This window comes from Myxocyprinus asiaticus, chromosome 40 (assembly GCF_019703515.2).
Source record: "Myxocyprinus asiaticus isolate MX2 ecotype Aquarium Trade chromosome 40, UBuf_Myxa_2, whole genome shotgun sequence".
Lineage (NCBI taxonomy): Eukaryota > Metazoa > Chordata > Actinopteri > Cypriniformes > Catostomidae > Myxocyprinus > Myxocyprinus asiaticus.
The window spans coordinates 39128424-39151300 of record NC_059383.1 but is presented as its reverse complement, the minus strand read 5'-3'; the positions used below and the strand labels follow the sequence as shown (position 1 = coordinate 39151300).

Sequence of the window (22877 nt, the reverse complement as noted above, 5' to 3'; positions counted from 1 at the left end):
GCACGTGCATCCTTGTCAATCAAAACGATTGCAATGGAGAAAGTGAGCGCAATCATTTTGATTAAATTTGTGCAACATCTCAGTTTCAATGTAAACAATTGTGCAGTTTTCTTGGATATCATACTGATGTCTTGGAGGTCAAAGTGTGCCGGTTTAAAGTGTTTTAGATCATCATGTAAGCGAGACTTTTCAGCGTGAGAGTGAATCTGCACTGCGTTTACAGATGATTGTACTATATTAAACTGTATATAATGCTGAATATAATGTATAATAATGCAGAGTCATGATATTTGATCATACTGATAATGCCAAATGTAATGTCTGATTCCACCAGTGAATTTATACCACGGCAAACATTATTTTACTGGATAAACTTACACATATTTTAGAAATCAACGACAATACTATTTTAAAACCTACAATACTCATTTAAAATACTTATAATGTATGTAATCAGTGACAGCACAAACATTTGTATCTAACATAATTATGTATTTTTCAGCCGAGCAGAATTGTTAATATTTCTATTCTGTTGTCATCATCGCCCTCTGCTGGGCTGATTTTGTGTCCCACTCCATCCTGATGGAACATTTGAATACTTTTTGTTCTACAAAGTTTTACAAGTAATGAAAGGAACTGTTTTGCATATGCACTGAAAGTAATAATAATAATAAATTCAAACTTAACTTCATGACTGAGGCTTTGTTCAAAGCTTGTGTGAGAGTGTAGAATTATGACTTCAGTAATGTCAGTAATATATTTTTTTTCCCAATTTGGAATGCCCAATTTCCAATGCGCTCTAAGTCCTCGTGGTGGCGTAGTGACCCGCCTCAATCCGGGTGGTGGAGGACGAATCTCAGTTGCCTCCACGTCTGAGACCGTCAATCCGTGCATCTTATCACGTGGCTTGTTGAGCGTTACCACGGAGACGTAGCGCGTGTGGAGGCTTCACGCTATTCTCTGCGGCATCCACGCACAACTCACCACGCGCCCCACCGAGAGCGAGAACCACATTATAGCGACCACGAGGAGGTTACCCCATGTGACTCTACCCTCCCTAGCAACCAGGCCAATTTGGTTGCTTAGAAACCCTGGCTGGAGTCACTCAGCACACCCTGGATTCAAACTCGCAACTCCAGGTGTGGTAGTCAGCATCAATACTCACTGAGCTACCCAGACCCCATAATTTCAGTTTTTAAAAAAATCATATTTGAATAAAATACATGAAATAAAATTTATTTTTTATCCGATTAATCGAAGAAATAATCGGAGATTAATCGATTATCAAAATAATCATTAGTTGCAGCCCATATATATATATATATATATATATATATATATATATATATATATATATATATATACACACACACCCAACAGTGTTTGAGTTTATTTGAGGTTTCGTGACATTCACCACACAATATTGCTGTGCCACACACTGACCTGCAGATAGCTGGGAAACACTCAGACAGACCTTTCTTCTTCACTAGAGATCCTTCAATACAGTACATGATGATATCCATCACCTACAGGAGACACAGAGACTGTTTCTGTAGGTGGATTTAACCGAGTGTATGTTTACTTAGCTAAACAATTGTTTGTGTGTGAGTTACTGTACCTCCACCAGCAGATCCACCACATCAGACGGCATTTTCTCGATGAGAATTTCGATGACTCGCAGGATCTCAGTTTTGGCTCGTGCAAGTGTGGTGGTGTGAATGTTCTGCTGCGACTGAGAACCCTGTGACTGCATCGCTGTGTGTCTGTGAACCTACACACAACACACACACGACAGGTTACCTTTCCTCATCTAACTCAATAAAAAAAACAAGTATGAGAGAGACATTTTTCTGCTAGTTTATTGGCCTGAAGAATTGTGTTTTGGAGTATATTTGTGTGTGTATATTGAGTTTGCATGTGTGCTCTTGTATGTGTGTTTTGTTGCATGTGTGTGTGTGTTTTTCACCTCTCTTGCGATGGTGGTGATGAAGGCGGGCGGTCGTGCTGTGGCGATCAGGGAGAGGGCGTGACGGGCTGATCGAGCGGAATCAGCGGCCGGGCTCAGGGGCAAACCCATTGAGATGCTAAACAGAGAAATATAGAGTCAAACCATCACACACACATTATAATGCATGTGTCGGGACAATGGAGTCGCTCACACATATCACATCACATCACAGTACACATGTGCGCGCGCACACACACACAGATCTACAGGTTTAAGGCACCCCATGTTAACAAATCACCCTACGTGCGTGTGTGTGTGAATATGCATCAGGACACAGAGCGTGTGATCACAGCGTGCAATGTGAATTTAATGTTCACAGTGACACGCATGGCTAAAACACGCAAACACGCGACAGCGCTGAAACCCTGCTGACCGGTAACTCGCTCCAGCACACATCAGAGAGAGAGACTAACCGGGTAAAGAAAATAATGCTTCTAACTAACTTATTGCCAAAAATAATTGAATAAATACATTTATAATAAAATAATAATAATAATAATAAAAAAATAAAACATATAAAAACATTTAACTGAAATTTTTTTTTATTTAAATTAAAATAATTAGAAATTAATATTAAAAAAAATAAATCTGATGTTGTTGTGCAAAATTCATCAGTGTGTGTTTCTAACGAAATAATTTCAATAAAATGTACAAAAAAAAAAAAAAAAAAAAAAAAAAAAAACGTTCTCCACCGCTTCAACAACTTTTCTGCTGATGTCATCAAGGACTTGTGGGCGGGGAAAATATTATTAACCAATAACATGACAAAGGTTTCGATCCAATCAAATTCTGATGCCATCCAACATAATTTTCCACTTAAATTTAATCAGAGTCAACAGGAGATTTTCGAACTACAAGTTGCTAACATGAAGTAGCTAACTACATTGAAGCTATTTAAAGAAGAAAACAATTTTTAAATATATAATAATCAGATGAGTTCATTCAGAAGTTCTGATCCCTCAATTAAATAATATCACCTGATATTTAACTACATATTTAATTAAGGTGACATTTATTAGTTAGGTTCTATTGAATAATGCAGTTTAGTTAGTAGGGTCGCTACTTTTAGTTAGTTCCTCCCCAACATGTTCAAACTTTACTCTGTAATTTCTTTAAAGGTGTGAAGTTTACCGAAACACACAGCACACCTATGGCTGAAATCATCTACAAAAAGTTTGCATTGAGTCTGTCTGTTAAGTGGTTTGTGCTGAATTAATTGCACAACGTAGTGTTTGAGGTTTAGGGCAAACCCTGAGCAGAATGTTTCAGGAATATCAATACAACACTGTAATAAAGCGACCGTTAGCATGTGCGGCCAATCGTGAGAAAGCGCTCAGATCTCTCTGAAAAGGGGATTATTTCTAAAATCATCCTGTTGAGACTCAATCCAACAAAAGTGTCGATAAATTGTCTTCAAAGGCAGAAGTCGAGATTACAAAGATCTTTCTCGCAGCTATTGTTTTTTCTTTAGTAATTCCTGCCTTCCCTCATTCATGAATATCTTGTGGGTATCCAGAGGAATGCAGAAGTTATGTAAACATTCTTAATGCCGCTGGTCTCAGTGTGTGATGTGCTTTGAATATTGAACAAGCCCTCTTGAAGACTTCAGCACTGGAGGAAAGAACAAAGAAAAGATTTATCTGCTCCACTATTAAACTCCGATTACATGTCTCAAGAAATCTTCACACGTTCAACCTGGCCTGATTTCTACAAAGTTTAAGGATGTTCGCTGGCGTTCAAAGCAAATTTACAACAAATAAACTGGGGCTAGTTGTCACACGGGCAAGTTTACACAAGGGCTATATGATTTGAAGTCAAAAGTCCAACTGTGCAAACGTGTTTTCTATAGCAGAGGCTTGTGGTTTCAAAACACCTAGTTCAAAACCCTCTTAAATCAGACTAATTTTTGTGGATTCAGTCCTCCAAAAATAAATGTACACATCTCTTGGGTAAACAAGCAAAAAATTAAACCACACTGGCATACATTAAGGCAAAAGAACTATCTTATGAAGGCAGATTTTTTAAGTGTAAAGCCTTCCACAAGCTTCTCACAATAAGTTGCTGGAATTTTGGCCCATTCCTCCAGACAGAACTGGTGTAACTGAGTCAGGTTGTACAGGCCTCCTTGCTCACACAAGCTTTGAAACACTATCGGATTGAGGTCAGGGCTTTGTGATGGCCACTCCAATAGCTTGACTTTGTTGTCCTTAAGCCATTTTGCCACAACTTTGGAGGTATGCTTGGGGTCACTGTCCATTTGGAAGACCCATTTGCGACCGAGCTTCAACTTGCTGGCTGATGTCTTGAGATGTTGCTTCAATATATCCAATATATCCATATATCCAATATATCCATAATTTTCCTTCCTCATGATGCCATCTATTTTATGAAGTGCACCAGTCCCTCCTACAGCAAAGCACCCCCACAACATGATGCTGCCACCCCCATGCTTCACGGTTGGGATGGTGTTCTTCAGCTTGCAAGCCTCACCCTTTTTCCTCCAAACATAACGATGGTCTTTATGGCCAAACAGTTCAATTTTTGTTTCATCAGACCAGAGGACATTTCTCCAAAAAGTAACATCTTTGTCCCCATGTGCATTTGCAAACTGTAGTCTGGCTTTTTTATGGTGATTTTGGAGCAGTGGCTTCTTTGTTGCAGAGCAGTCTTTCAGGTTATGTCGATATAGGACTCGTTTTACTGTGGATATAGATACTTGTCTACCTGTTTCCTCCAGCATCTTCACAAGATCCTTTGCTGTTGTTCTGGGACTGATTTCACTTTTCACACCAAACTACGTTCATCTCTAGGAGACAGAATGCATCTCCTTCCTGAGCGGTATGATGGCTGCATGGTCCCATGGTGTTTATACTTGCGTACTATTGTTTGTACAGATGAACGTGGTACCTTCAGACGTTTGGAAATTGCTCCCAATGATGGACCAGACTTGTGGAGGTCCACAGTTTTTTTCTGAGGTCTTGGCTGATTTCTTTTGATTTTCCCATGATGTCAAACAAAGAGGCACTGAGTTTGAAGGTAGGCCTTAAAATACATCCACAGATACACCTCCAATTGACTCTGATTAGCCTATCAGAAGCTAATTGGCTAACTGCCTAAAGGCTCGATGTCATTTTCTGGAATTCACAGTTAACTTAGTGTATGTAAACTTCTGACCCACTGGAATTGTGATATAGTCAAATAAAAGTGAAACAATCGGTCTGTAAACAATTGTTGGAAAAATTACTCGTGTCATGCACAAAGTAGATGTCCTAAATGACTTGCCAAAACTATAGTTTACTAATATTAAATCTGTGGAGTGGTTAAAAAAATGAGTTTTAAAAACTTCAACCAAGTGTATGTAAACTTCTGACTTAAATGTATATTTTTTTGTTATCACTGTACGATTTGGTTCTATTCATAAACATTACTAAATGCATTCCTTTATTTACTGTGCATTTCCACATTGAGAATAAAAGGGTTCATCAAAAAGCTGGAAAATGTTGCTTTCAGAGGCTTTATATGGAGTTATGGTGAAAATAAGGTGCATTTCAAACTGTTCTGAGACCAGTACAGACAGACAGCATACTGGAGGTTAAGTCATTCACTAAATAGGGAGCAAGGGAGCATCATATAACTTTCTATGCAGCCAAGTGGAAGCCAACTCCTGGAAACATAAACAATTTGATAAAAAATCTGATTTTCTATAGCTTGGTATTATTTAAAATTTCACAACTTAGTCCTGCTGTCCACATATGTGGACATCAATGTTTAGGAAAACGAATTGCTCTAGAATTTTTTTTTTTTTTGTGTGTGTGTGTGTGTGTGTGTGTGTGTGTGTGTGTGCTTGTTTATTAGGTGCTACTAGTTATAAATCAAAAAGTGAAATGGAAAATGCACACAGCAGTCACGCTCGGGTCTCAGGATGTTAAGGGTTGTGCCTATGCAGAAAATGACTTTAGAAAATAAACCTACTCTGAGAAATATTCACTGGAGTAAAAAGTATGACAACTAGCCCCGGTCTCCCCTATATAAAGCAAATTTAAATGTTCTTTCAGTTGTGTTGCAATAAATATACAACACGCCACTGTGAGAAAGAATATTTGATATTTTTGAGCCCCACAAGAATGTAATTCGAAAATTTGATCTGTTTACGCTTGCATCTGATTCTTTCATGGTACATTCAAAGAATCAATCTAAAGTTTGAGAAAAACCTAAAACAACTGGCAAACATTTAAAAGAATGACATAGAGTGATCATGAGTGACAGTTTGGTTAAAAGGAAATTAAGAAAAAAAGTATTGCATTTTTTTAATTCAATACAATCAAAGGTGAAAAGTTGTTTGACAGCTAAATACAACTTCTAACATCACAGAATGCTCTTTGTGTGTGTGTGTGTGTGCGTGTGTGTGTGTGTGTCTGTGCGTGCGCATGTGTGTGTATAAATGTGGCTCTCTCTCTTTAAAGCCATGAGCTCCCTCTTTCTGCCAATAGCTGATCAATCACTTTGATCTCTGAAGCAATCAGCATAAAATATAAGCCAACAGAGGAAAGAGATCAAGAGTGATGGAGAGACACAGACAAAGAGACAGGGAGAGAGAGATAGACAGACACACAAAAAGAATGAGAAGTACATTTTGGATCTATCATTAGGTGGAATGAGCATGTCTGTTCATCAACCAATCTGACATATTTATTGTCTGATATCCATAATGTCCCGATACTTTAATCAAACGATTAAACAATATATTGGTCTATCATAATCAAATTATCAAAGTATTTAATAAACAAAGTACGACTTCAATTTGGGTCTGTTTCTTACACAAAGCTATCATATGACTTTAGAAGACTTGGAATATAACAAGTCATATGCACCATTTTTGAAGCTTCAAACGCTTCAGCCCCCATTCATTGTACTTGTATAGAAAAGAGCGACCAAAGCATTATTCAGAATTTCCCCTTTAGTTTTCCACAGAAGAAAGAAAGTCAAACAGGTTTGGAATACCATGAAGGTCAGTGTTAATCTAGTCAACGAAATCACTGACGAAAATGTTTATTGACAAAGAGTTTTTTGATTATGACAACGAAGACGAGATGAAAAAGACGCATCATGACGATAATCACACAATTTTAATTCTTTTGAGGAATGAGAAAACAAACTGCACAATATTTACAATGCAATAACAATGTTTTTTCTTTCTTTTTTATAGAAAAATCTATATTCTTCTTTTTTAACTTCTATATAAATACTTTATATACAGAATCTTTAAAACTGATTTGATTAATATTGATAATACTGTATATTTATTATAATCATAATACTATAATTATTATAAAATATATAATTTCTGCTTCACAAATAATATATATATATATATATATATATATACAGTATATATTTCTACATATATAATTAATCAGCTATTCCTGCAACATAAACTTAATATTACAACTTACATCTGCATAGACAAGTGTATGTACAAGTAAACTTAAATTAAGTTATGCAGTAGTCTGAATGCGTAATTTCAGTCATGACATTTTTTTTTTTTTTTTTTTTAAATGCGCTACATGTAACACAATATCCTTTTTAAAAAATTTGTACACATTTTTCTCCCCAATTTCGAATGCCCAATATCCACTACTTAGTAGGTCCTTGTGGTGGCGCGGTTACTCACCTCAATCCGGGTGGCGGAGGACAAGTCTCAGTTGCCTCCGCTTCTGAGACCGTCAATCCGCGCATCTTATCACGTGACTCGTTGTGCATGACAACGAGTCTCATGCTACTCTCCACGATCCACGCACAACTTACCACACGCCCCATTGAGAGCGAGAACCACTAATCATGACCACGAGGAGGTTACCCCATGTGACTCTACCATCCCTAGCAACCGGGCCAATTTGGTTGCTTAGGAGACATGGCTGGAGTCACTCAGCACACCCTGGATTCAAACTCACGACTCCAGGGGTGGTAGTCTGCATCACTACCCGCTGAGCTACCCAGGCCCCATAACACAATATCCTTGAAGAATTCACATCACAGTATGTAACGTCTAAAATGTAACTAATACTGTATTTCAGTATACTCTATTCATTACATACTGTATATGCTATTCAGGAGTTTAGGTTTTCTGGACAGTTTTCTCATGTCGTTTATGTTGATAAATCAAATGTTTGATACATGTTTAAATTATAAATGTTTATACTGCACATTTTTCAATAAAGTTGAATACTTGGTTAAAGTTTGATCTTTGGGTTTTGTCATTTTTCACAAAATGTCCAACTAAATTATGTTATTTTCATAGTAACACTGACAGAGTAACAATGACTATAATTAACCTCCTGCGACCTGAAAGCGACTGCTGTGTGCAATTTTAATATTAATTTCCCTTTTTTCCCAATTTGGAATTCCAAATTCCCAATGTGCTCTAAGTCCTCGTGGTGGTGTAGTGACTCGCCTCAATCCGGGTGGCGGAGGATGAATCTCAGTTGCCTCCGCGTCTGAGACCGTCAATCCACGCATCTTATCACGTGGCTTGTTGAGCACGTTACCGCGGAGACGTAGCGCATTTGGAGGCATCACACTATTCTCCGCGGCTTCCACGCACAATTATATACATTATAGTGATCACAAGGAGGTTACCCCATGTGACTCTACCCTAACTAGCAACCGGGCCAATTTGGTTGCTTAGGAGACCTGGCTGGAGTCACTCAGCATGCCCTGGATTCGAACTCGCGACTCCAGGGGTGATAGTCAGCGTCAATACTCGCTGAGCTACCCAGGCCGCCTTCATTTCCCTTTTTAATTTGTAACCAGTAGCACCTAATTTGAAGAACAGAAGAAAGAAGTACCGGGGATGGACATGTCTGATTTGCTTTTTTGTTCAGAAGTTCATTTGCGCTTTGGTACCAAGGCGCGCTGCGTGACTGTGTCTCGCGGAACACGCGCAAATTGTGAGTTCTCACTTTTTTTTCTCTGTCAGTCATCTGGGAGCAGTTTGTAAGAATAGTGTTGTCAATGAGAACACTGCATAGAATCTCAGACTATCTCAGGTTGCATATGCAAGTAACATGCAATGACATTTGGACTATAGTTGATCTGTGTCATAATTCAGTACAGCCCCGAACAAGTTTACTCTTTAGCCTCCATTTGTATGTTGCAAAATTATCATTATAATAATAGTAATAGCCTATGATAATGTTATATTTTTAGGTCACACTTTATATAAGGTGGCCTTAACTACTATGTACTAACATTAAATACATACAAGACTATGTATTTACTGTGTAACTACATGTTGTTCTGCAAAATGCCCACATTTGCTTGCTACTGAGGTAGAGGTACGGGTAGGTTTAGGATTAGGGGTTAGAGTTAACAGTGTAACTACAAATGTAATTAAATGCAAGTACTTTAAATACAGCAGCCATATCACCCTGAAGCTCAAGACTGGTTGCCCAGCTAAGCAGGGTTGAGCCTGGCCAGTACCTAGATGGGAGACCTCCTGGGAAAACTAAGGTTGCTGCTGGAAGAAGTATTAGGAAGGCCAGTAGGGGGTGTTCACCCTGCAGTCTGTGTGGGTCCTAATGCCCCAGGATAGTGACGGGGACACTATACTGTAAAAAGGCATGACCTATGGATGAGACGTTAAACCGCGGTACTGACTCTCTGTGGTCATTAAAAATCCCAGGGCACTTCTCGTAAAGATTAGGCGTGTAAACCCGGTCTCCTAGCCAAATTCCCCCCTTGGGCCCTTCTCAATCATGGCTTCCTAATAATCCCCATCCATTAATTGGCTCTATAACTCTACTCTCTCCTCTCCACCAATAGCTGGTGTGTGGTGAGCGTACTGGTGCACTATGGCTGCCGTTGCATCATCCAGGTGGATGCTGCACACTGGTGGTGGTTGAGGAGATTCCCCTCGCAATACATATTGAATCGGCTAGGAAATATCGTTGTAATATCAAATCGGGAGGTCTGTGGCAATTCCCAGCCTTACTGCCAACCAGATCAAAATAAAACTTAGCATTATAAATTCTGAATCTATGTACTGATTATCATTGTCCCATGTTTGCCAACCACGTTGAGAGGTCCAAACATCATCTGCAGCCTGCAACTGAACTTTTGGTTGGATGTTTGGAGTGAAAGAGTGAATGAAGTGTTTGGCTGCATAGGATTTGCTCCCTATTTAGTGCATTACTTAATCTCCAGTGTGCTGTCTGTCTGCACTGGTCTCAGAACAGTTTGAAATGCACCTTATTTTCATCCTAGTCCATATACAGCCTCTGAAAGCAAAATTTTCCAGCTTTTGAATTAACCCATTGAATTCTCAATGTGAAAATGCACAGTGGTAAATATAGGATTTCTAAGGTAATTAAGGCGTACTGTCCTTGCAGGAGGTCATCATGTTTAACAGCGTGGTGTTTTGCGATAAATTGATAACATTTTCAAAATGGCATATCGGATGAAACTAGAGATACTAATCTTTTGACTCAAACAGGTTTCAATGTAAACACTTAATGAGGTTTCTTACCAGATGTAGTTTTGTTGGCATTTCTCCTAAAGACAAACTCCGCTGTGATCGGCGCCATGTTCTTTTGTCACATGACTCATTGCATCAAACTTTTAACCCTTTGCTGACAGCACAGAGTGTTCTGAACTGAGATCAGTTCATCAGTAAAAATGAACACCGATGAAGATGAGTAAAGTATTCTTTTAAGACAAAAACATAACTGGAGTCTCTGTCTCTTTAATAAACACACCTGTTATGGATTCCACAGAATATTCACCTCATACTCACCATTATAACACAAAAAAACAGGATAATCAATATCTGCCCTTGCCAAATAAACTGCATAACTGCTGCAGACTGACAGCACTAAACGGCAATAGAGGAAACAGCCTTAAACTAAAGGTCTTCCTGCACTGCTAAATGGATTTGCCATTTGAAAACAACAGATGAAGTTGCCCTGCTTCAGTGAGGGGTCACAGCCACATATATATCTCTCTCTCTCTTTCGTGTCTGCGCCCGTACATCCAGTGCACTGTGACTCGCGTCTTTTACTGGCCGTAATAACAGCTGAAAAATGAATGCATTTGACTCTAATGGCATTAGCACGTGCTACACGAGGAACGCAGACATATTTGTACTCATAATACATTTTTAGAGGTTCAGGTTTCATCTTAACGAGGTGAGCGTGGGCTTGGGGGGGGGTTCCAGGCTGGACGGTAACCTTGTTTGCGGGGGTTTCGGCGTGGAGGTTAGCATCCAGACGTATGGGTTTCCTCTTACGAGTCAAGGTCTCCTCCATCCTGAGGCCGAGACATCATTACATCATATTAATGGGCTCCAATCGGATTAAACCTGCCTCTCATCTGTCAGGGGGGCGCAGGAAAACACGAAAAAACAAAACAAAACAAAAAACAACCAGCTGTGAAGGATTTCAGATGCACACGGCGTACAGTTGATTGTGTGGTATGACTAAAATCTTATATCACAGTATGAGAAACTTTATGACGCGTATGCAAACATATATATCATGACATATATAGCACCTAATAAACAAGCAAAAAAAAAAAAGTATAATAATAATAATTCTCATTCAAAGTAATGTCCAGCACCATCCAATCATAAAATGTTGCATAATAAATTCTGAATCTATGTACTGATTATCATTGTCTCATGTCTGTCAAACATGTTGAGTGATCCAAACATCATCTGCAGCCTGAAACTGAACTTTTGATCAGATTTTAGGAGTGAATGCACTTAACTGCATAGAGAGCTATAGGATGCTCCCTTGCTCCCTATGTAGTGAATGACTTAACCTCCATTGTGCTGTCTGTGTGCACTGGTCTCAGAACAGTTTGAAATGCACCTTATTTTCATCCTAACTCCATATAAAACCTCTGAAAGCAACATTTTCAGCTTTTGCATGAATAAATTTATTCTCAATGTGAAAATGCACAGTAAATATAAAATTAAAATTAAGTTAAATGACCCACAGATGTGTTAATGTTGAAAATGATTCAAAATAACTAATGTTTTCTCAACTTTAGAAGGACTAATTGTCCCATTTTCCACATATGTGGACATCATGTTTATCAGCGCGCTGACACACGAAAAATTTATGAATTTTTTAAAGTGGCATATCAAATGAAACTCTTTACAACCAAACAGGTTTCAATGACAAAACTTCCAGAGGGTTCTTTCCAGAGGCACTTTTGTTGGCGCTGCGCCAGTAGCAGCACTTCCTGGAAATCAATGTCATGTTGTTGTGTCACATGACGCGGTGTGCCAGAAGTTTAACCCTTAAATGACAGTGTAGAGTCTTGTGAACAGTATTCAGTCGGTTTTAATTCATTTAAATTATGCGTTGCGTATAGCGATGCCATACATAATGGATGCGGGGTCGCACAAGGATAATAATAAAACAGTCTGCAAAGAACTGAACTGAATTATACTGTAATTATGCACTGAAATACAAACTAAAACCAGGTCGACACAAATACATTTTCATTTGAAAAAGCATTGATTTCACTGATTACACCACTCATCCACACTGGAACTGTGTTTTCCTCCTATGAAGAGAAACTAAAAACTTTAGTTTACTTTAGCTTAACCTTAAACTCAATTAACATACAGAGAAAATGACTTTTTGTCTAAATGATTTTTGTATTTTCTATCATTGTTTAAAGGTGCACTCAGTAACTTTTTGCTCGTGTCATCTTGGAGCTACAGTGACACCTAGTGGTGTGGATGCAGCATCATTCAAAATCAATCGTTTTCAGTTTCAGATGCCATTGTAGAAATTCACTATTCACAATCAGCCATGATTAATTTAATCCAAGAGTGAAAGTTGCCCAATAACAAGACGGTTACTGAGATTGAGTGAGCAGTATTCAGCTGGTCATGTGATATTATAATGGCAGCCCCCATGAGGGCACCCCTACCCATGTAGAATACAACAGCTTTTATAAGGTTACTGATATAACGAGAGTCCTCATCTCATGTGAGTGCTCATGATTTTATAGATATGTTTCAATATTAAAATTCATTTCTTTGAGTAAAATTTTTTATTGGGAAAAAATGACTGAATGCACCTTTAAGTGATGTCGCAATGCCTGATTTAATTAAAGGAATATTCCGGGTTCGGTACAAGTTGAGCTCAATCGACAGCATTTGTGGCATAATGTTGATTTCCACAAAAATTAATTTAGACTCATCCCTCGTTTTCTTTAAAAAAAAAAAAAGGCAAAAAATCAAGGTTGTAGTGAGGCACTTACAATGGAAGTCAATGGGGGTCCAATTTTTGGAGGGTTTAAATGCAGAAATGTGAAGCTTATAATTTTATAAAAGCACTTACATTAATTATTCTGTTAAAACTCTAATCTCCCATATTTAAATTGCAATTGCAAATACAAATGAAATAAACCTGCAGACTTCCGCTGTAGTTTCCTAATGAGCATGCATATTCAGAAAAACGGCTTGAATCAATGTTTTTAGGTCTGTACCAAACACATTAGTATAAATATGCTCTTATTCTGAGTGTGTGTTGCATGTTGTCTCACTTGGACAGTTGTTTCTCGGCGTCGGCGCACAGCTCCAGCAGACCCATGAGAACGGCCGACACGTCCATATATGGTTCCCACACTGTGAACCCTCGACCAATCAGATCGATCGCTGTACGACGGATGGTGCTGTGAGGGGGCAGTTTGGGACTTGGAGGTTGTAGAAGAAGAAACGTCAATGCCTTACCTGAAAGAGAGAGAGAGAGAGAGAGAGAGAGAGAAAGAGAGAGTTATTAATATGCACACAGCTGGTGTATCGAATAGAGCAGTTATAAAGGTCTGTAGGTAGTCAAGCTAATGTAGCTGCAGTCAAAACACTAAAACATCTAACACACATACATGACTACAGGGTAGGGGTGAAAATGTACTTGCTATTAGAGATGGGGGCAGAGTGATTTACAGATGCATTGTGATTCTGATCCATCTGAAATTTAAATGATCTATTACTACTTCTGGTTACTGAAAAGCATTCGCAGAGCAAAGTATTACTGATGCAGCTAAGTGCTGTGCTGTGCCCACTTGGCAGAAAAACACCAAAAACATCATCATGATTTAGATTTTTTTGAAAATGCTGGACAGTCATCGATATTTTCTTTAGTATAGACTGTCATTTGAGTCGCAATGTGAATCAAGCTTTATTTGATCATTCCTAAAATATCTACTGACCCGAGTTTTGACCTGTGACTCGTTTTATTTACATGCCACAGTCAGATGTTTACACTCATTTGGCACTTGGTGAGCGTTCATTCTGGACAACAGAGTTGGGCATTCATACAGACTTCCAGATTCTATTAGGTTCCGATTCACAAGCTCTCGATTCGATTTAGATTCATATGGCTATATTTCGGTTACAATGTCCATTTTTCTCACATATTGCTTACAAATAGGCCTTAAATAAATTCTCTGTCAGCTAATGCTGTTAATTATAAAGGGACCTTCTAACCTCCAAGTCTAGGTACAAATTTAAAATATTCATTTTACAAATCATATTTTGGTAACACTTTAGTTTAGGGATCATAAAACAGACAGTAATTCATGACTAATAATTACACTTGTTAGTGTTATGGACTTGTTTGGCATTATAAAGTATTTATTAAGCCTTTATTGACTGATTTTATATACCTTTTATATTTGCTTTTGTAATAACAATGAATTCATTAGCTGAAAACAAAGCATATCAATAGCTAGTATGATGCAATTGACATTCTTTATATGTTCTCAGTACTCTGTGTGAATGTGCAGTATGAAATACATGTAGAATGCAGACAGTATTTCAACAAAGCAGGGAAGGTTAGGATTAGGTTTAGGGTCAGGTTTAGGCGTAGGGTGACTGTGGGACTCTTAATAAACACAATAAACACGCTGCATTGATGCCCCTACACTGTATGATAGTATTTAATTAGGGGTGTAAATAACATCCATCACTATTTGCCCTTAGTGCAATGAAGATGCTTTTTGTTGCTATTTACACTAAGCATCGAAAGTCTCTGCCTTCAATATTTATTTTATAAGTTGCACATACACATAGTGTAATGAGAATCTATAAAGGATGTATTTTGCACCTTACTAGCTACTGGTGTCTTTTGTTTTTACCTAATAAATTTGTTGTTAGGAAAAAACAAATGTAAAGAGGCTATTAGGCAAGGGTAAGAAATCAGCAAACAAAGGCCCAATAAATACCTGATAATTAAGTCCGAAACTATTCCCCTACAAGTCCAATAATTAGTCATTAGTGCCCGACCGATTTATCGGCCGATATTAGTCTTTCACAGATATATCGTATCGGCATGTATGTTTTCTGATATGCGCAGATATGAAAACTTTTTTTTCAGAACATATAATGCAGAAAACAATGCTTGGGGTGATTTAGAATTGGTGTCATAACGTAGTCTGTCCAGCAGAGCGCGCTCCGACTCCATTGTTTACAGAGCTGAGCTGACGGTGGTTCTGCTGACTTGCGGAGTTAAGCGGTACGGAGTTGAGCGGTGTCTTCATGGTAAGTTGCTAACTAGTTTGTGAAATACATACTGGAAAGTTAATAAACAATGACCCCATCATTTTCCCTTTTCAATATAACTAATATAATGTTAACCCTGTCCCTGACAACCATGTCACTCATGTTTATCATATCTGTTTGCTATGTTAACCAGCTATAGTTTGTCAGAGCATCTTTTTGCAGCTCAGCAGACAACGGTGTGGCGGTGGATTGTGTCTGTTGAGTGTTGATTTCACGCTATGTTGTTACCTAGTTGGTGAGACGCAATGCTGGTCCATCTTTTACTCTCCGTGACAAAGAGCTTATAGCTAACCACGTAGCTACTTTCATCGCTTGTCAGCTGAGTGGATGCTTATGTGTAAACATGTATTCACCATCACTGTCACGACTGCTATGTTGCTCGGAACTGCACCCAAGAATTTCACACACTATTGCGCTTGTGTATATGGTTGTGTGACAATAAAAGTGATTTGATTTGAACTGTTTTGTTCAGGATTCACAGTTTGGTACCTCCTTCAAACTAACAATTCCAGTCATTGCATTTATTAAATTTAATATTTAAAAGTCTGGTTTTCCACCGTTGAAAGTTTCCCCTGAATTTGTATAGCAGAATACGGCGTAACACCACTGCCGCTGTTTTTCTCTTGACTCGGCAGGTGTAAATGCTTCTTGTTTTACAACCTGCCATTAATTGACTGGCAGCATTAAAATAGTCAGCATTCGACATTCACACTAAACAGTAATACTGATGTTTATTTAGCTATTTATTTTATTTGAATTTATTCTTTATTCAAATGGTCAGCGATTGACTGATACTAAACATACAGTACTGATTTTTATTTCACTATAATTTTAATCCATTCTTTATTTCTATATTCATATTGGTGCAAAATCGGTGAACAATCCACATAGAAAAGGTGTGTTTTTATTCCAGCTCAAAAATTAACACTATAATGGTAATCGGTGAATTTTCCCCCTCTAAAATCGATATCAGTCTCAAAAATCCCATATTGGTTGGGCTCTAATAGTCATTAATTACTGTCTAATTTCTGACCCCTAAAAAAAAAAAGTGTTACCCATATTTTCATAATTATTTTCATCATATTGGTCACATTTTAGCTTTTGAAGATTTTTAAAATTCAGTGTATTCCATCAATAAATATCTTGAAATTGCACATATTACATTGCAAATACATATTTATATAACAAGAAAGGACACGCATTATGTCTTAGCAGATCTGTGCTGTGTGATTAGAATTAAAAGTTTCTTTTTTTTTTTTTTGTCGTTTTTATTAACAGCTGACTGTAAAAAACTGAAAGGGTGTTCAAAGACACATTATTCAATGACAAATGGATTGTGTGGATCTCGTCTTTGGACACTTTTACTCTCAACATGCAGTGAAAGGATCTCAGTGCTGAACTTCTTCACCACTATACTACACAATCACTGCTAAGCGAAATCTGAATGTTTACTAGCCTGTGGCTTATTGCAGACATTTTTAAATCACATGGCGTGAAATTTGGACATGTAGGTTATTTACTCACTTTGCAGAGGGACAGGGGCGGACTGGCCATAGGGAGCACCGGGCGTATTCCCGGTGGGCCGCTGGGTAATTTGGGTCAGCCCGCTGCTGCGCAAGTGCTGGCCGCCTTGGGCTCCAATATGCCCGCGCATATTTAAAAAATATTACTTTGCGGCTATTTGAGTCTTACTTTGTTTAAAGGATAGCAGAAACAGTGCTTGTCAAAGCATTGGGATTTACACTTTTTCTCAAGAATAATCTGGGGAACTGACTACCACCCCTGGAGTCGTGAGTTCGAATCCAGGGCGTGCTGAGTGACTCCAGTCAGGTCTCCTAAGCAAATTGGCCTGGTTGCTAGGGAGGGTAGAGTCACATGGGGTAACCTCCTCGTGGTCGCTATAATGTGGTTCTCGCTCTTGGTGGGATGCGTGGTGAGTTGGGCGTGGATGCCGCGCTCAACAAGTCACGTGATAAGATGCGCGGATTGACAGTCTCAGACGCAGAGGCAACTGAGATTCGTCCTACACCACCCGGATTGAGGCGAGTCAACATTTACACATAGTAATGGGAGTAATTAACATGATATTTTAAGTATTGTCATCAGTGTCCTGCTGTGACACTTTCTCCATCTAACTACTTTAAAATTTTATGATCTTATATAGCTATATATACACATATATAATATATGATCATTATACTTCTTGTTTCCATAACCTCATATTAACTAAGACAATAGCTTATTTGCACTTCTAAAAAAAAGTTGAAAAGCGATTAAGATCTTTAAAAACTTTGAATGCTGACTTTTCACAGCACCTAAAATACACACTTTTCCTTGTACTTTCATGTACATTTGAACCTAACATCTGTTGATCTATAACGTACATATTTTTAGTGCTTTCTCTAAAAAAATCCACTCATCACATTTACAGCGGTTTTAAAGTTTTGACAATTTTTGCACTGGTGGGGCCCATTGTCATGACTAGCAGTCAATAGAAATTTCTTTTTTTCAACATTAAAATTAAATCAATGAGCTGGTGGGTTGTGGGCCGGGTTTGGTGGGCCACTCTGGGCCAGAAAGTCCAAGGCCGCTTTTTAGTCCCAGTCCACTCCTGCAGAGGGTTGCCGCATAGAGTAAAAGATCGATCTTGGGATTTAAGAATCGATATCGAAATCAATATTTTTAATCCATTTTTTACCCAGTCCTAATGGACACTGACTACACAGCATAAACACAAAAAACACAGACAGTAAGATTTTCATGCGTGTCCAGGACTGGAGCTCTAACGAGGGGCTCGTTCATGTGGCTGCAGGCCTTTATTAGTCAACAACAATGGCACATGCTGTGTCCATGGCAACCATTGATACATGTGACCTGACACACCCACACTCACACACACTCACACTTATTTGAGTAAAGGAGACTTAATTAATCAGTCAATAAGAAATCAAAATTGAATCTTTTTCCTTCCTATTACATACCACTGGTCTTATTATGCACGATTCATCAGTGCATGATAGTCTAAAAAGATAAAATGTTTTCATAATCTTTAATTTCATAATGTAATAACTTTCTTTAAAACTAGCATTTCTCCATACAATCAAATCATTGTAAATGCCAGTAGGTGAAAATGTGAGAAAGAATGAATGAGTAACAGTCAACATGAAACATCATTTGCAACAAATTTAACTTCTGTAATGTGAAGTATTTTGAGTGAAACAGAAAATTCTGCAAAAAATAATGGAGGACAAGACTTGATTTTATCAAGTGAAAGAAAGGGATGTTTCTTGTGACAGATGGCAGGAAGAGGGACGGGCAGATCTAACGGAGGAGAGAATGAAAACACAGTCAAGATAAGAAAGAAAATAGACAACAGAATGTGTGTGTGTGTGTCTGAATTTGAATTACGTTTGAGTCTCAGGATGACGAGTGTGAGCACCTCTCGTTACATCTCCACAGCAGGAGGCAAGAGGAGGTTTATTTCACTTTGTTAAACATGTTGTGTTCCCGGTCAAAAATGACCGGCCACTGGAAATGAATGGATTAGACGACAAAATACTGAAATATTAAGTGTTCAAGAGCATTCCAATCCTTTAGATGAGCACATATGTGGATGTGTGTTTGCACACATAAAGTTCTCGGACATGTCCACACACACACACACACACACACACACACTTTAAGCAAGTGTTATTTATTATGTAACTATTATTATTATTTTTGTTTTCTGCAGGGATTGGCCCCCACTTGCCCGGTATATGCTCAGTTTAATTAATCCTTCTCTCAATAACAAGTACAAAACCTGTCATAATTACTAAAAAAAGAAGTTGATAAACAGATTTTATACAATATCTTGTGATAATATATGCAACATGAGAGATTTATAAACAATCTTAGAGGGCTGGTCATTTTTGACCGGGAACACAAATTGTGTTAGCACAAAGCGAACACAACACAAAGGTTAAATTCTTCTGAAGTAATACGATTGTTTTGCAAGGAACAGACCCAAATGTTATTTGGGCTATTATTAATTGAAAATTACAGCTTTTTTGTCCTTTTTGGAGCTTGACAGGACCTGGTCACCGAATGCCTTCGTCGTATAACAAAGAGCAGCGTGAATATTCTGCTTAAAGCTGCACGACGGAACTTAGTGCTCTCTAGTGACATCTGTGGTTAAAACCTAAAACTGCAAGCAACTTGCGGAAGCACATTTTATGCGAGTTGTGATTCGGCACTGGTCTTCTTGCGGATGAATCTCATAGTTTGAGGTTACCTGGACACTGCCTGTGATAATCACTTCACCAGCAGAGCTCGAGTCATAACGTGCTATTTTCATATTATGTTATACATTTAAACTTTTACAAACGAGCAATGCTGCAATGTTATAAAATACTCAGAAGTCATGAATATTAGTAAACATTTAACAGTAACTTTACCAAAAAACAACTAAACTTGTAACCGCATCGCAATCTGTAAACACATGAGTGATGTTCGATGAAGTCTATGAAGAGAGTGATTTCATGCCGCTGCTGAACAGCTGTTGCACTCGCTTACGGCTTCCCCGGACCTTCTTTCTGAGCTTACGGACATGACGTAAACACGCAAGGACGAATTACGTATGCCTGCGATTCTGCGCCAAATCCGTCCCGACCGCTCTAAATAAAAATCATTATTGCAGACTTACCGTCGAGAATCAGGGTAAGACCAGGACTGGATTTTGAACATGGATTTTTTTTTTGTGTACTCACTTAGTAATTATCTTCTGTTAATTACGTAGCGCAGCTTTAACATCTCCTTTTGTGTCTCATAGAAGACACTGAACATGTTTGAAACAACATGACAGCGAGTAAATTATTTTTATTTTTGTGTGAAATATCCCTTTAAGATCAAGCCCTGAATGCACACTTTGTTTCCAAAAGCATGTTTTAGATTCAGTGTGAGTGTATTTCCAAGTAAATAATTTATTATGTATATTCGCAAAATGTGTTGTAAATGTGGTTTTGTGTACACACACACACACACACACACGCACACGCAGTGAACCTGCCGCATATCAGTGGATCTGTTCAATGTTTATGTTGTTTGTGATAGATCAACTGCTTAATAATCACAGACAATTATCTGCCGCTCGCCTGAATTTATCTGCGTCTGCTCTCGCGCCTGTGGCCACGGCAACAGGTCGCCGGGTAATTACCGCGGCAACTGAGAACAATGAGACGAGGTAATTGATGCGGACAGATTCCAGTCGACCCTTTCAGCACACACTAACTTCATCTGTGTGTGTGTTCATGTGCTGAATTTCATAAAGCATGTCCAATCTCTGACTCAGTTTGAAAGTAAAATGAGAAAAAATATGTAATTCTATATATGATAATTATAAATATTTTGTTCACAGGTTTCGTGAGAATCACTCCTTAAACTGTACATGCTACAAAAGTGTGCATTAGTGTTGTTCAAACTGACCCTCTCCTCCATCTCTCAGCTGGATAACGGTGATCTAGATCCACACAGACACGCTCACAGGAAGCATTGATCTGCACTCGGGGTCTCTGGATGTGACCGGACTCATCCTGCCTGTCATTTTCTCACGCATCAAACCTTACCGTGCCCTGAACCGCAGCACCCCGCTTCCTCTGAGCGCACCAGGGATTCAGAGCCTTTGTTCAGTGCATTAGAAGCGTGTTACAGACGGAGTGTTGAGTTTAAGAGTAGTGGAGTTTGTACACTAAGCACACACCTCACTCTTACTAATCCGCACTTTGACTCCGGAACGCTGCGGCAGAAATCCATCGGCTGTGGAAGTTCAGATGTGTAACTTTAACCTTCAACACTCCACTTCACTGATGCTCTTAAACTCTCCAAACTAATTCACTCAGCAAGGATTAGCTAATTAAATCTCCTGTCAAGCTTAATTTATGATTACTTGATTGAAATGACTGCTTGCTTCAGTTGTAATTAGGAATATAAGGATAATTAGGATGAATTTCACAAAACCCTAAATAAATTATATTTTGCTTAAAAAAAAAGGTGTGGGCGATATAATTAAAAATCACCCTATGATAAACATCAATAAATATCACAATAAACACATTCTTATGGAAAAGTGATTCAAAATGTGTAAAAAAAATAATAATAATGTCCAAAGTAATAGTCGACCTTTTATATATTTGTAAAAAAAGAAAAACGTACAATGAAACAACTTTATATCTCATTAATTAATTAATTAAAAATACTATTTTATCAATTATATTTCCTCAGCATGTTTTTAAATTCAAGCAAAAAATAAAAAAATGCCTTCTTTCTTTAGCTGAACATTAAAATAACGTAAATTATTCAAAATAATGCAAAAGTAAGTAATGGTGGATAAAAACAGATCTATCTGAGCAACATAAAAATGGCTTTTTGCATAACCGTGATATAGACGATACTCGAACATTTGTAGCGGTTCAAACACTTCTACCGAAGTATATCAATTTAATCTGTTTATTGCCCACCCCTACTCTGACTATAACAGGCTGTAGCGCGGAGGAGGGCGGAGCGGGGCTGGAAAGACGCACGCCTGGACCCCAATTAGCCTCATGAAGCGAGCAAGGGATATAGGCGACCGGAGACGGCAGTTCAGGAGAGAGAGAGAACTACAGGCAGCTGCCCTGTATGTGTTTATGTTTGTGTGTTTTTGTTCAAGTTTATCATTAAACTTCATTTATTTTGTCAAGCTGGTTCTCACCTCCTCCTTTCCCTTATAACCCCTTTACATTGGTGCCGAAAACCCAGGAGGGAGGAGGGATGCCCGTCGTAGAGTCCTCGACACTGCCGTCCACCCAGGGGAGCGCCGCTGCCATCCGCCAGTGGACGGAGTAGCCTGACTGCCTGGACGCGGGGAACGGCCACTGTCCGCAAGGCAAGGAGGGACTGGACTCCCCGACCACCTGGAGCAATGGAGTCGCTGCCAGGGGCGGAGGAGTGCCCTGCTGGCCGCCAGAAATGCGGAGGGGTCGAGGGAAGACCGCCGTCCACGAGGGGAGGAGGGAATTGACTCCCTGACCGCCTGGAGCGGTAGGGCCGCTGCCGGGGCGGAGGATTGTCCCCATGGACCGCCAGAAACACGGAGGGGCGTTCTGTCCGCTGGGGGTTGGAGCATTGACTCCGGTCCACCCGGGGAGGAGAGGCTGTCATCCGCCTGAGAGGGTGGAGGAGTGATCGAGGACCACGTGACGGCGCATCAGAAAACCGGTGAGTGAGTTTCTTTTTTCTCTCTCTCTCTCCACTCTCTTGCTCGCTGTTGCTCCGTGT

General features: G+C 38.9%; 1 protein-coding gene across 3 annotated transcripts in view; it reads right to left on the bottom strand.

Annotated features, from left to right (window-relative positions):
• Window positions 1–22877, bottom strand: part of LOC127430811 (WD repeat-containing protein 7-like) — a 167513-nt gene that overhangs the window by 16311 nt on the left and 128325 nt on the right. For 2 of the 3 annotated variants that reach the window (XM_051680899.1, XM_051680900.1), the window contains 4 exons: window positions 13568–13754; window positions 1967–2084; window positions 1619–1771; window positions 1444–1526 (listed from right to left, as the gene is read on the bottom strand). In XM_051680899.1, coding sequence (XP_051536859.1) covers window positions 1444–1526; window positions 1619–1771; window positions 1967–2084; window positions 13568–13754 — 541 coding nt within the window. Of the gene's footprint in view, window positions 1–1443; window positions 1527–1618; window positions 1772–1966; window positions 2085–13567; window positions 13755–18449; window positions 18906–22877 lie in introns of those variants that run through there. The other variant, XM_051680901.1, reaches the window with a different exon arrangement.